Raw genomic sequence first — 15,373 nt, forward strand, 5'->3', positions numbered from 1 at the left:
ATCATCATCATCATCATCATCATTATATACTGACTATCATCGTCCATCACTAGTTTATTCCTCATCACCCCCTATTATTATATTATCGTCTATCACTGGTTTATCATCAACCATCCATCATATCAGTGAAATACTATATTGCATGATGTCGCTTTTTTAATTAATTCAGCGTCTTTTTTTTTTTTTTTTTTTTTCATATGGGCTCAAGGTAAATTTTTCGCACACCTTTCTCTCTATTTCTTTTTCTTTTCAATCTTTTCATTGAATTCCACTTTTTTTTTTGTTTCTCTCTTGTCATGCCAAGACAATACCATACAAACTATGGATTATCAGCATCGAAACGTAGTGAAAAAAGTCTTATCGATCAACTAGTCACGTTATTCCCACTTGGAGGTAGGTTTTCATCTTTTTATTTTATATCTATTCAGATCTATTTCTAATAAATCAAACTCATTAATAATGTTTATATAGATCCAGAATACTTTCGTCATTGTGTCTCCTATTATGAAACGAATCATATAGAAAGGATCACTGAAAAGATCTTTGAAATGGGTGGATATTATCCTCAACTTGCTTATCAAGTTGACATTAACGATAACAATAACAACAATTCCTTAGCAACAGAACAACATCAACGATGGAATGCTGCTTTATATACCCTAGCGACAAAACTTTTCCCTGATACCGATATTGATTATTTACGACGCATCATTAGTCAACATACACATAGTATCGTTGAACAAGCAACAACTCAGATACTTGCAGATCCTTGTGTACCGGAACGACTAGAATATGGACAACTTTCTCGTCATGACATGTTTAAAAGTGAATCTTATAAAGCTCAAGCTTTGGAACAACTTGTTTTGGATTATCCTCAAGTAAGTGACATTGAAAAAAAAAAAAAAGAAAAATAGATATTGGATTGACTGACAACTTTTTTTTTTCTTTTAATAAAGATATGGAAATCGTCTATTTGTGCTGTTTTAGCAGAAAACAATTGGGATTATATCAATAGTTTTGACCAGTTATCGGAAATGGGATCAGGTGGATTTTGGCGATCTATACGTAACTTTTTTGTACATTGGTCTTTACCAAAAGCAGGATCATCATCATCGTCATCATCAACAACTAGTTCATCATTACATCAAAGACAACACTACATGGATAATACCTTCACCCAGGAATTGGATTTACTACGAAAAAGGCAGTTGGATCAACAATCTGCCAAAGATCAAGTTGTTGCACAGGAAATCAATACCCAAGAATACGACAAGCATCATCAATCGATCACGTGTGGCTGTTGTTTTGGCGACTATCCTTTTGAAGCATTGGTATTTTGTAGTCAAGGAAATCATCCGTTTTGTCATGATTGTATTACACGATTTATGATGGAAGGACTTTTTGGTCAAGGTGGTTTACGTGGAGTGGATCGAATCCCATGTATTTCCTCTGAAGAAACCTGTCATGGATGTCTACCGACAATGGTATTACAACAAGTTCTGTCAAATGATGTTTGGAAAGCCTATGAAAGTTCACTATTTGAAGTGAATATATCAAGACAAAGTTGGGGTTTAGTACAATGTGCAGCTTGTTCTTATTGTGAACTGGATGAATCGATTCGACCAATGCAACAAATACTTGACAAGACAGCAAGGTTTATTTCAATAGCTCGATGGGTCATGGTATTACTACTATTATTAATAATATTAATGTTGGGAAGGATGGTGAATGGGAAGCTGATTACTCTTCTTCTTCTTTTTACTCTTGGTATTCCATTGATCATATCACAACATCAGTGGGATTTGCAGACGGATCTTCAAATTGCCTATAACCGGATTGTTCATCAACGACGGGGGTATGCTTTTCAATGTCGACATCCTTCTTGTGGCAAATTGACCTGTTTACAATGCATGCATATTATTCGTGGGATTCATTCTTGTTATGAAAATGAAAGGGATGGACTTCGTCTTTATGTGGAAAAGGTAATAATATAAAATGAAATAGAACTATTATTTATTTCTTTTTTTTTTTTTATTCTTATTAGGCAATGGCAGATGCTGTCAAACGCACGGTAAACTCAACAATAATGGATAATATAATATGATATTTATATTTTTCTTTATGTTAGTGTCCTGTATGCAATCTGTCATTTCAAAAATCAGATGGATGCAACAAAATTGTATGCAAGTGTGGTTATGCCATGTGTTATATCTGTCGCAAAGATATTGGAAAAGGCAAGTGATACAAATTTAATATAAAGTCTACTCATTTTCATTATTACTTTTATTATTATTTCTTAGAATCCTATTCTCATTTTTGTGATCATTTTCGTGAAATTCCTGGTATGGCATGCAGTAAATGTAATAAATGTGATCTTTACAAGACGGATCCGGATGATCAAGCCATCAACAAGGCAGCTAATGTGGCTCGACGTGAATATTTGGAAGCACATCCTACAGTGGCAACTCAATTACCAGTATTAGTGATTGGACCAAAATCCACATTAGACAAGATTGGTAAGAAAGAAAGAAAAAAGGAAAAAGAGAGAAATAGGAAAAAAAAACTCATCAAATTATTTTTTGCTATATATATAGATGAATGGCGACATGAATCTATTTTATGGTTACTACAAAGTGCAATGAATTTGATTATATGATACCCTTGTTGTTGTAGTGTTTAACAACGAATATTTCTTTTTATTTATTATTATTTTGTTTTATTTATTTTTATTCTTTAATGATATTTCAATAAAAAAAAAATGATGAAATCAAAACATGACAATAGGGATGATGTTAAATAATAATAAAGAAAGGAGGTGATTCATATTGGGAGTTATAAATTTTTTTTTTCACAGAGAAAAAGGGGATTTAGTTTCTTTGAATTGCATAAAGACTTTTTTTTTTATTTTTGTATTCCCATCCATCCTTTTGAAACCCCGTGGACATATATAAAGTGTAAGGAGAAATTAGTTTTATTTTTTCTTTTTCTCTTTCTCTTTTTCCCTTATTGAAATATTTAATAAATAAATCGGATTGATTATTATTATTATTATTATTATTGAATGGATCACATATTTCATTATTAGGAATACATACATATACAATGACTTCCACGCCCGACCAATTGTCTACCGATCCTCCTCTACTTCATTCCCCATCTTCACAAACTAGAACAACAACAACTACAACATTGAAGACATTGAATGGATCTATATTACGACAGCGACAATGTAATACCACTCAGCATAAACCACCTTGTTCATCTTTATCCAACAACAAACACCATCAGCCTTCTTCTACTACTTTTGACCGTGATTATACCAACAGTGGATTTTACGATTGTAATATATGGTAAGATGATAGGAATTAGAGTGATGATGAAAGGAATATATGTTGTATGTGTATATGTATATTGTGTGCTGTGTATGTGTATATGTGTAAGCGTATATAATTGCACGTGTATATATATATATATATATACTTGTGCGTATGTATATGTGTATATTATGTGTACTTTTATGTTATTGCGGGGATCTAATCGACAGAGGTTAATCCATCATCATTCAAACTGATCTCTCCTTTTTTTTTTGATATATGTTATATATAATATTCATAGTTTTGACACGGCTATATACCCTGTATTGACAGTTTGTGGTCATCTGTTCTGGTAATGCAAAAAAAGGAAAAAAAGGTTGTACACATGTCACTAAAAAATCCTTTTTTTTTCTATATATATATATAGTTGGGTATGCTTATCAAGGTGGCTGGAAATGCAAACAATGAATCCAACATGTCCCATGTGTAAAGCTGGTTGTCCTCAAAACAAAATCATCCCGGTATATGGCCGAGGTCGAGAAGAAGTAGATCCAAGGTAAATTAATGAAAAAGGAAATGGAATGACGTCGTTCAAAATTCAATATAGGTATTGATTGATATGTTTATTTATTTATTTGTTTTTTTTTTTTAGGTGCGATGCATCTATACCAACAAGACCTTCAGGACAAAGGCCAGAACCTTTACACAATCCCAATATTGCTGGTAGCTCTTTCTTCTATCCATTTAGAACCAATCATCGACCTATAGAAGGTCATTCCATATTTCTATCTAACGTAAGTCAAAGTTTTAATGATAATACCTTGTATATTTATCACTATTATTATTATTATAGTCAAGATTATCAACAAGTCATGCTAATCAATCGAATGGATTCTTATCTCGACTCATGCTTATGATATTAAGTCTTTTTATAGTAGTGATAGTATTTTACTAGATTATCTTTTTTGAACAATGTTTGAAGATATTGTTATGTACATGAAACCATTTTTATTTATTTATATTTTTTTTACAATAAATGTTATCATTGTTTTGATATTATGTATGATGACCATTTGCCGATCAAAAATGACGACAAGAAGAAAGAATATTTGAACACGCAATGATGTGCTTTTTATAAATGATGAAATGACTCTATCACACAGAAATAGGTTTCGAAAAAAGGAAATCCATGCTTAGTCGGGAAATTGAAATTGGAGTGAAAAATTAAGGAGATGACACAAAAGGTCACCACTTGTTAGCGACGTAATTTGAACGACAAATGATGCAAAATCATTCCTATGTCGCAGTTTAGAATCATGGTTTAACAAAAACGGGAAAAAGGTCAAAAAAATAAAATAAAAAAAATCTCATTTTCTTCTTTTCTTTTCTTTCTTTCTTCAGTTCTTTTTTTTTTTAAATCATGTCCTCTACTACGTTTTCAAAAAGTCATTCTACCACAACAAAATTACAATCTACTCCTATCTTTTTACCACCCATCTCCATGTTCACCAGATTACCCGTATCACCACCCACTCAACCTCTAGAAATAACCTCGCCTATAACGTCTTCTTCACCTACTCTTGACCATGGAACCATATGGCATTTATGGAACCAAGGCAATAATGATAAATACGAAACTTCTTTATCACCACCGTCACATAGTCCATCCAGTCCTGTTATGAAAGAAGGCATGTCATCCGCTCAAGTCTTGGCCGAGAAACGACGACGCAATGCAGGTGCCTCGGCTCGATTTAGAGAACGACGTAAATTACGTGAACGTGATCTTCAAGAAAAATGTCAATTATTGGATCGACGAGTCCTGGCTTTGGAAACAGCTTTGAAACAATTGGATCCTCATCATTCTCTTCTTTTGGATAAGCCAGTACGAGATGATGATCATTCTTCTTCTCCACCACCACCTCCACCACCACAATCTACATTAAATGATCGAGTCAGTCAATTGGAACAATTGATGATGCTTTTACGACAAGAAAAAATATTGGACACACATAAATTGCAATCACTTGAAAAAGAGGTAAAAAAAAAAAAAAAAAAAAAAAGGAAATACTCATACGACTTTTTTTGTTATAGAATCAAACCCTCAAAACCAAAATTCAAAATAATCATCATCAACAAGAACAAGATGACCGATCAATCGCCTTATCATCAAAGCCTCATCATTGGAACAAGAAACGAAAACATTCTGCCTAATTCTCTTATATAATTTATTGATATGATACCATCCCCCACTTAGTTTATTTTTATACATGATATTTATATATCACTTACTTTTGTTTTTTGTTTTTTTTGTCTTCAAGACCAATAAACTGCATATACTTATTTAAAATAAAAAAAAATCAGGAAAACACAAAAAACTTTTTAATTGATGAATGTTCTTTTTTTTTAAAAAAAAGAAAAAAGAAAAAAAAAAACTAAAAAAAAGAAAAATGATACAAAAAAAGAAATTCGCATACGCTTGGATGCACGTCAAATAAAATAAAATGGATGCTGAGGGGAGGAATGGAGTATAAGATGATGATGATACTAAATAATAATGGGGGGAGGGTATTCATATGTATGATTGGCTTGATTTGGCAGTGTTGTATAAATATATATGTATATGAATATGTATATGTGTGCTTGAATATAGATATGTACGTGATGACGATAGTGATGATAGTTACAGTTCTAACAAAAGAAAAAAAAATTAAGAATAAAGATAAAAAAATAAAATAAAATGGAGATGCCAGTATGTGTGTGATGACGTGAATGGCTATGTATATAACCAAATGGGATCATGAGTAATCAAAAAGATGGAGGGGCATAATAATCATCATTAACAGAATAAGAAAAAAAATATATAAGAGTATAATAGATATATAATGAGAAGAGTATATAACAAAAGGAAGGAATATAGGAAGGAGGGGAAAAAAAAAGGGAATGAATAATATAACAACAATAATAATAAAAGTGTCAGGAATTTCTAAGGATTTGAGATAGATGATTCTTGATCCAAGGATATAGTACCGGATAGTATTTGAGAAGTCGAAGTAGTAGAAGGATTGATTGGATTTGATGGCGATGATGATGAACAAGATGTTACATTCATATTTGTTGTATCATCTAAAGGTTGTTGCTGTTGTTGTTGTTGCTGTTGTTGTTGTTGTTGCTGTTGTTGTTGCTGTTGCTGTTGTTGTTGCTGTTGTTGTTGCTGTTGTTGTTGGATAACTGCTGTTGCCGCAGAAATATAATGAGCATGCAAGGCGGCCCATTCTTGATTCATCCATACAGCAGTGGAAGCAGAAGGCATGATGACACCAGGTAAAGTAGCAGCCAAACTTGGACCAGGATTGGAATCCACCATCACCATATTGATTTCTTCCAATAACCGTTTGTAGCCTTGTATATGTAATAATTTGTTCTTTGCCAACATTTGTTTCACACGTTCGGCCATTCGTTGTCGTTCACGTAAATCCACATAGGAACTAGAAAGAATCTTTTGTATCAGGCTCACGCCATGTACTTGATCCAATAATACGTCGTACAAAACTTGATCATTTTGATGAAAGAATAAAGTATCAAGGATTTGTTGTCTTGCTTCGGGTTCATGTCGTTGATTGATGAGTTTGAGGACAGTCAAGGATGCCAATTTATGTGTACATAATTTTGACAAGTGAGGAATCAGACGTGGACCTAATACACGATATCTTCCCATGATACCAGAAGTATCCAATAACCAAATCAGTAACAGAGCTCCATTTGCATTGGTTGCCAAAAGTAAAGCATGCTGTATCAATGTAGCCGCTACATATTTCTATATATATAGAGGATGGTTAAATTAAAACGATATCATTGTTTTATTATATTTTTTACCTGTTGACGTTTTGTAACATGAGGACTTTCCAAAGTAGCCCGTACTGCACGCGCACCAAATCGACCTTGAGCGATTTCCCAACAATTATCTACAATAGCATCGAAAATGAATTGATTGGTTTCAGGGCCAAGGGCAAGACAACATTGTACTACATAGTTTCCGAATTGATCCAATAATAAAGCAGGCACATAAGGTCGTATATGTTCACACACCACATTGATTTGACCTGGTGATTTGGAAGTATCGACAATCCGCTGGGCTGCCCATGTACCATTTTTATGTACGCCAATCGAAGCAATATGAGGTGCCACCACATCCAACATGATGGATTTCGTTGTTTCAGAACATCGTTCGAATAATCTTTGCACTACTGTATTTCCAATATAATCTAAAAAAAAAAAAAAAAAAAAAAAAAAAAAAAAAAATGAGTACATTATCTATCTCAATCTTTTTATTTATTTACCACTACAAAGTTCCACCAAATCATCCATACATTCCATAGCAATTGCTTCTACTTCTTGTAATGGAATAGAGCTACCATTGTCCAATCTTTTGCGAATATCACGCAATCTTGAAATATCTATGCCACGTTGCTGACCAAGTTCAGGTGCAGGAGCAATGGTAGGGTAATACGTAAGAGCCATGTGAAGACCTATCAAAAAAAAAAAAAAAAAAGTCAGATGACATTCATTCCTTATTTTTTTTTTATTGGATCATTACCATCAAATAATGCACCATCCGCATCATCTTCGCCCAATTCTTTCATGATATATTGTCGTTCCGCAGCCACAGCAGCAAGCATATTATTTGGATGACCACCATTCATTTCATTCATCATATAATACATCGTGTAAGCATCCATATTTGGTGCATAAGTAAGATTGATTGGAGATATACCAGAGGAAGAACACCAGATTAATTTTGAAGTAGAGGAAGTAGATGTAGGAGGAGGTGTCGAAGAATTTGTCATAAAACTGGTTGTATTGGAAGATCCGGGTATCAACACATTTTCAAAGCCATCTTCATTTTGTACAGGCGTTTTTCCATTTGATTTCATACAAGGTACTTTGGCAAATCCAATACGTACAGGACCAGATCCAGGACCCATGATTTCTCTTGATTGTAAAGCTTGTTTGGCACGCACAGCATCATCTTGTACAGTGAAATTAACAAATCCACAATTCTTGTGACTAAGGATACGCACGGATTCAATAGGTCCAAAAACGGAAAATAATGTGAATAAGGCAGTTGGCGTCGTTGTCACTGGAAGATTGCCTATCCCTATATAAATAAATAAATAAATAAGGGGGGTGAATGAGATTGTTCTTCCATATCCTTTTTTGTTTCGTTTCAATGTTTGTTTGTTTATTTTTATTTTATTCTTTATTTTGAGAACATACATAATGCCCTTGTAGGTCCTTGCACATTGCCAAATTCCAGTGTCGACGGAGATGGAACATCCAATTTTCCATAACCAATACGTAATATTGAAGAATCCAAATAACCATTCATTTGTTGATTGACGATCGCTTCCTTTGCCTTGATAGCATCTTCTACATGTACAAAATTGATCAAAATATATTGATCCGGTAAACGTCGAATAGTGTCAATAGGTCCAAACCTTGTAAACATGGCTGTCAAATCATCCAAATTAAAAGAAGAATCCAAATGACCGAACCATAATGATCTTGTTGGTGTTTGTGATGTAATGATTGTCGTTTGTGAAGTATCATTGTTCACCATATTTGAAGAAGAATCATAATTGACATCACCGTCTAAAATGCAGCTCTATTATTATTATTATAAGAAAAAAAAATATAAATATAAAAGTTAATGCATAATAATAATAACAAAAAGTTGATCATACCTTTTCATTGGGAATTGTGAGAAAAGGATCATCAGAATGAATCTTGCGTTGACGGTTCATATTTTCAATTAAATCGGCAGTACTGGTAGACAGGCGTAAAAAAGGACGTTGTTGTTGACGATACATAGGTGACATTCGTATCATTCTTGGACTATCAGAAGCAGTTGATAATGAAGATGAATATAAAGCATCTTGATCTTCAATGATATTCATACTTGTTGCTCTAGGACGGAATAAATGATTGGTATTTGGAGAACTCGCGGAGGTATTACCCCTGAATTGAATTTCGGTTGTTGATACATAATTTGATGATGGTGTTGTGGTAGTTGATAATCCATGAGATTGATGACGATACCAATCCTCATCTGTTGTAGACTGTAATGATGAATAAGAATGACTTGTATGAAGAGAAGGTCTATGAAGTCGATCATCCAAACCCAAAGAAGCCAACGTACTGGTAATCATATGACTATCATCCCCTTTTAAAAGTTGATCGGTGCTGGTAGGAGAAGTAGGGCTTTGAATCACGTCACCTAGCCATGTATTGAAGATGCCTTGAGTAAACGGTGTTTGAAAAGAACCGGAGCGATGTCTTGTATTGTTGTCAATAGGTGTTGGCGTAGAGGATAAAGTTGGGGCTGATGCTGTTGTTGAGTTTGTTAATGGTGTTTCTACTCTGTCATATGGAAAAGATGTTGATTGAGAAGGCATAGTATCGGCTCGTCGGCGTGTCGGTGATAATTCTTCATCATCCAAATCTTGTACTTGTTGGTGGTTATGGTGATATTTTGAATCATACTCATCGTTTTGAGTTGTTGCTTCACGTATTGATGTGATTTTTCTTGTCTGGAACCTTTCGGGTAATAAATGTGAGAATCTGTTTCTATTTTAATATTATTATTTTTTTTAAAGAAAAAAAAAAAAGTTGTTGAGTATTATTATTAGTTATCATCATCATTTGGTTGATATCCCCTTTTTCAAACTTCTTCTTCCATCCCTTTTTCTCCTTTCAAATCTATTCTTTTTTTTTATTATTATTTTATTTTAATTGGTGACAGTTGATTACCTTTTTGGGACAAGATTTGTTTTCACTGTAGGTACGTCGGGTATCGTTGTATTGTTGGACGTCATGAGGTATGTTCAAACAAAAAAAAAAAAAAAAAAGGCTGAATCCAATAAAATATATATAATGGTTGGTGAAGTAATGAAGAGAATGTAAATAAGTGACAAAAAAAAAAGACTCTTCTACTCTTTTACTTTTTTTTTTTTTTTGTTCAGTCAAACTGTCAGAAAAAGAAAGTGAGAGAAGGAAGATATATATAAAGGAACGACTGAGTGGTATCTATAAAGAGAGAGGGAAAGAGTAAGGGAAAAGGAAATAAAAAAAATGGGGAATAATAAAGTAAAAGACAAGTAAGAAAAAAGAAGAAAAAAAAAATAGAAAGGAAAAGAAAAGAAAAGAAAGAGAAGGAAAAAAAAAAAAAAAGTAAAAAGAGCCAGAAAAAAAAAACCAAGCAACAGGATGGGGATGAATACAGTTTTTCCTACCTTGAAAAGAAAAACATATATATAAAAAATTATGAATCCAACTCCGCATGTCTTCTTCTTTCATCCTCATCGGAAGAAGGCCGAAGAACTTTTTTTTGGTGTCCCACTCATTCTCAAAAACGTGCATTGTATAAATAGAAACAAGGGGATTTTCTCCCTTTAACTGACCCCCTCTCTCTTCTTTTCTTTCTTTTAAATCTATAATCAATCCATCAATTATTATTATGTTTTTAACATAGACAAACTTATAATCTTTTCCCCTTCTCTTTTTAACTAACTAACTAACACTCCTTATACAGTGTTTTCAAGGTTTTTTGTCGTGTCACAAGAAAATGCTTTTCGTGATGTTATCAAATAAAATATCGTACTTTCCCAAAATGAATGGCGCATTACCACTTTTTCAGATATCGCTCCAGAGATGGCGGTAGAGTACATTAAAAACACATAACATATTGATGATAACTTGTTTATTAAAAATAAAAGACACAAAATAAAAGTAATATAGGCTTTTCATATTTTTAGCAGCTTTGGGTGTTGTCCATTCTTTTTTAGGTATCAATTGATTGATGATTCATGATCGATGATTCATGATTGATGATATGTGATAACGGATGATTGTATATTGGATGATTACAGGATGGATGATGGATGACTGTCTGATGGATGATATGTGATAATGGATGATTATATGTTGGATGATTGTATGATTGTATGATGGATGATGAAACATTGTCGTCAATCACTGTACAAATTTCTGATAAAATACAAAATACTTCATTCTAGTTACATTCTGATAGAACAACATTTTCTTTTTCTTTTCTTTTTTTCTTTGAAAAATGTCAAAACACTCTTTTATCAGCCAACATGATAAATCAATATAATAATGATGATTCATCACATCAAGGGAAATTAAAAAATGGCAATAAGTATCCTGTGCACAATCATACTATCATTTAAAATAGAACAACTAAAAAAAAAAAAAAAGAAATCTAGTCATTAAACTAAAACACGGCAAAAACAAGTCAGTACCATGTATCACTTAGTACATAAATATTGTAATAATAGAATTTAATGTAGAACATCTATGTAATTAACTTTATTATAAAGAGAGAAATGTTGCTAACACTAAAAAAAAAAAGAAAAAAATGATGAAGTAGATACTAAAAAAGACAAATGATAAATTAGATACAATATAAAGAAAGAAATGTTGTTAATACTAAAAAAAAAAATGATGATGAATTAGATACAATATAAAGATAGAAATGTTGCTAATATTTAAAAAAAGATGATAAAACTCGCTTACATCTTGTCTCATCATTTTATCAACTAAAATTAGCTCATAATTGCACGGTGATTCATTTTCTTATAAAAGGATCTCTTTGATTTAACTTTTTTTTTTTATTTCTTTACATTATATTCATCTTACCTGCTTCCTTTTTGGCCTGCCTGCCTGCTTTTTTGTCTGCCTTCTTTTTTTTTGATCTATCTTCTTCTTTACAAGTATTCTTTTATCGTTCAACCACCTTTATCTGTATCTCAATTGACCTGCTTCTATTTTGTTTTTGGGCTTGACCGTGGTCGCTAATGCGCATCTGCGTGGTTACGGTCTGCCTTTTCTTTTTTTTTTTTTCAACAATTTCCGGGCTGGTTATCGCCAGGTTACCTACTTTCACCGTAGCGGTACGGTGATCTCATTACACTTAAATGGTAAGCTAGTGAAATATTTTTATCTGGATAAATATCACTCATTTTTTATTTTTTATTTTTTTTTTATATATGTTAACTTGGTGAACTCAATTGGTGGATTTCCTTTTTTTTTTTGATTACTCTTTTTTTCATGATATCTATTTTCTTATATTCTCTATTTGATTTATGCGACAATTATATTTTTTTTCTTCTGTCATTTATTTTCTATCCTTACGATATTTTATTTCCTATTTTTGCGCCATCTTATTCTTTGAATTCCGTCATTTTTTATTGAATAAAGTGTACCCATTCCTATTTCGCATAATAAAAAAAAAAAAAAAGAAAAAAAAATAATGCGGGCTTTCAACAATGTCTCTCTTGATTTATGAATGATATTATTTTCAATATATATCTTCTTTTATTTTTATATAATAAATATATTAATATATCTCTGTAATCTTGGTCAATCAAATCATAAACAAAAAAATAAAAATAAAAAAAAAAATAATAGTACGTAGATCAGGGTTCTGATCCAATAAAGAACTTTGAAGGGGATGTCTTTTTTTTTTTTTTTTTTGAGACGACCGCCAATTGAAAAAAGTCACGCAGAGAATAAAGCTAACTCAAAAAAATTTTTATTTTTTTTTTTCTTTTTTTTTTTTTGTCTTTCACCCTTAACCATCTTAAAAAGTAATTATTATTTATAGATAATAATAATAATTAAATTTCATCCTCATCTTTTCTTTTTTTTCTTTTTTTTTTTTTTTTTTTGTTGTTGCGTGTAATAGGAAATCTTCTTTTACCATGCCTCCTAAGAAACTTGCCATTGAAGAAAAGGTTTTACTCGGTCGTCCATCCAACAATTTGAAGATTGGTGTTGTCGGTCTTCCCAATGTTGGTAAATCTACTTTTTTCAATGCTCTCACTAAAGCAAGTGCTGCTGCTGAAAACTATCCTTTCTGTACCATTGGTAAAATAATAATATTTATATCATTTTATAATAAATACTTTTAACTAATATATTCATTTACTTTATAGATCCCGAAGAATCTCGTGTCGCTGTTCCCGATGATCGTTTCGATTGGTTGTGTCAACATTATAAACCTGCCAAAGAAATTCCTGCTTTCGTATGTTTCTCTCTCAATATATATATATATATATTTGGTTAACTTTTTATTTATTTATTTATTATAGTTGACAGTCATTGATATTGCTGGTCTTGTCAAGGGTGCTTCTTCCGGTGCTGGTCTCGGCAATGCTTTCTTGTCTCATATCAAAGCAGTGGATGCCATTTATCATGTTGTTCGTGCTTTCGATGAACCTGATGTGATTCACGTAGAAGGAGAACTTGATCCTCTTCGTGATATGGAAATCATTCGTGAAGAATTACGTCTTAAGGATGAAGAATTCTTGTCTCGTCAAGTAACTGAACTTGGTGCTGCTGTTAAACGTGTAGGTCATGGTGGTAATGCTCAAGATAAGGCCAAGAAAGAAGAATTCGCTGTGATGGAAAAAGTATACGAACATATCAAGTCTGGTAAAGATGTGCGTCATGGTACTTGGACAAACAAGGAAGTTGAATTTATCAATGGTTATCATTTGATCACTGCCAAACCTGTCGTTTATCTCGCCAACATCAGTGAAAAGGATTATCTTCGCAAAAAGAACAAATGGTTAATAAAAGTCAAGGATTGGATCGATAAAAACTCTAATGGTGACCCCATGATTCCCTTCTCCGGTGCCTTTGAATATCGTTTGTCTTTGATGACTCCTGAAGAAAAAGAAGAAACCATCAAGGAAACAAAATGTGTCTCTGTTTTACCCAAGATCATCACCGCTGGTTATGCCGCTTTACAATTGATTTACTACTTTACTGGTGGTCCTGATGAAGTTCGTGCTTGGACCATTCGCAAGTTTACAAAAGCTCCTCAAGCTGCTGGTGTCATCCAGTAAGTATAATTATTTTTTTTATTCTAGTGATTCACTAATAATTTTTATTTTATTTTTACTTTTAATAGTACTGATATGCAACGTGGTTTCATTGGGATGGAAATTATGAAATATGATGATTTACGTGAATTAGGAAGTGATGCTGCTGTCAAGGCAAATGGAAAATACCAATTGAAGGGCAAGGATTATATTGTAGAAGACGGTGATATCGTTTATGTCAAGTTTAACGTTACTGCTCCTGCCAAGAAGAAATAGATCCTTTTTTTTTATCATCCTTCTTTTTCCTACTTTTTTTTTTTTGTTACCACAACATCTACCCTCTCTTTTTTTTTCCCTCTCTTCCCTGCCCTTCCACTTTTTTTTATTGCTTTTTTTTTTTTGTTTTTATGTGATAGAAGCATTTGTTTTAGTATAGGGTTGTACATTTTTTAATAAAAAAAAATAGATTCAAAAAAAAAAAAAGACTAACGGAATGATGTTAGTGTACGTAATGAAAGGAAGGATTATCTTTTCGGTTCCTCTTCCGTTCAATAGATTTTCTTTACTATTCTTTTTTTTTTTTCACCACTTGATGATTCGGATCCTTGATTTCGAAAACGGCACTTATTGGATCGACATAAACAGTAGAGTGGAGATTTTGCCTTTTTTGGAATGCAACTCTTCTCTTATGCCGAATAAAGATGAGCATTGCACAGTCAATATTGTATCTAACTGTTTACAAAAAAAAAAAAAAAAAAAAAAAGATGAATGAATGAATAATAATAGTATACTGTCATATTATTCTCATCAAATAGTCTTTGCAGTATTATCATCGCATTATCATTCATATTCAATTACTCCTTGAGAAGGAACCAAACCCTATTTTCTACATAAATCTGCTCATAAATCTACTAAATAATGTTCCATCGTAACTAATAATCTTTGATATTGAGTAAACAGAATAAATACAATACAATTCGTTGATATCCAAAAAAAAAAAAAAGAACTATCCAGTAGAAAGTGGAAGATTTTATTTTCAAGAACAATAGTAGAGTAACAATAACAACAACAAAATACTACTGTAACTAATATTTGTATATATTCTACAGTTGACTATTCCATGATCGCATTCATCTGGTTCCATATGTTGTCGTC

The 15,373-nt window shown here is 32.3% G+C and overlaps 5 protein-coding genes across 5 annotated transcripts; 4 read left to right on the plus strand and 1 right to left on the minus strand.

Annotated features, from left to right (window-relative positions):
- The first annotated feature begins 186 nt into the window (after positions 1-186).
- On the plus strand, positions 187-2,688 carry BX664DRAFT_129589 (uncharacterized protein). Its single transcript, XM_051539800.1, has 7 exons — positions 187-393; positions 472-878; positions 957-1,982; positions 2,045-2,066; positions 2,129-2,234; positions 2,301-2,516; positions 2,595-2,688. Exons 1-6 carry the CDS (start codon positions 297-299, stop codon positions 2,320-2,322), a joined length of 1,680 nt encoding a protein of 559 aa, XP_051400057.1. The 5' UTR covers positions 187-296; the 3' UTR covers positions 2,323-2,516; positions 2,595-2,688.
- Positions 2,689-3,005: 317 nt separating this feature from the next.
- Positions 3,006-4,373, plus strand: BX664DRAFT_358789 (uncharacterized protein). The gene is made up of 5 exons (XM_051548057.1): positions 3,006-3,350; positions 3,616-3,666; positions 3,742-3,870; positions 3,967-4,108; positions 4,168-4,373. The coding sequence occupies exons 1-5, from the start codon at positions 3,103-3,105 to the stop codon at positions 4,267-4,269; spliced, it is 672 nt and encodes a 223-aa protein (XP_051400058.1). The 5' UTR covers positions 3,006-3,102; the 3' UTR covers positions 4,270-4,373.
- Positions 4,374-4,647: 274 nt separating this feature from the next.
- On the plus strand, positions 4,648-5,670 carry BX664DRAFT_332446 (uncharacterized protein). Its single transcript, XM_051545331.1, has 2 exons — positions 4,648-5,349; positions 5,406-5,670. The coding sequence occupies exons 1-2, from the start codon at positions 4,735-4,737 to the stop codon at positions 5,523-5,525; spliced, it is 735 nt and encodes a 244-aa protein (XP_051400059.1). The 5' UTR covers positions 4,648-4,734; the 3' UTR covers positions 5,526-5,670.
- Positions 5,671-6,297: 627 nt separating this feature from the next.
- Positions 6,298-9,766, minus strand: BX664DRAFT_261976 (armadillo-type protein; the record flags this gene model as incomplete). The annotated part of the gene is made up of 7 exons (XM_051540700.1): positions 6,298-7,128; positions 7,188-7,576; positions 7,652-7,840; positions 7,909-8,340; positions 8,589-8,976; positions 9,056-9,246; positions 9,313-9,766. The coding sequence occupies 7 exons, from the start codon at positions 9,764-9,766 to the stop codon at positions 6,298-6,300; spliced, it is 2,874 nt and encodes a 957-aa protein (XP_051400060.1).
- A 3,195-nt stretch (positions 9,767-12,961) lies between these two features.
- Positions 12,962-14,539, plus strand: BX664DRAFT_296783 (GTP-binding protein YchF). The gene is made up of 5 exons (XM_051542222.1): positions 12,962-12,979; positions 13,078-13,259; positions 13,328-13,416; positions 13,484-14,238; positions 14,308-14,539. Exons 2-5 carry the CDS (start codon positions 13,094-13,096, stop codon positions 14,492-14,494), a joined length of 1,197 nt encoding a protein of 398 aa, XP_051400061.1. The 5' UTR covers positions 12,962-12,979; positions 13,078-13,093; the 3' UTR covers positions 14,495-14,539.
- Positions 14,540-15,373: the final 834 nt, after the last annotated feature.

This window comes from Halteromyces radiatus, assembly GCF_025201355.1.
Source record: "Halteromyces radiatus strain CBS 162.75 chromosome Unknown BX664scaffold_4, whole genome shotgun sequence".
Classification (NCBI taxonomy): domain Eukaryota; kingdom Fungi; phylum Mucoromycota; class Mucoromycetes; order Mucorales; family Cunninghamellaceae; genus Halteromyces; species Halteromyces radiatus.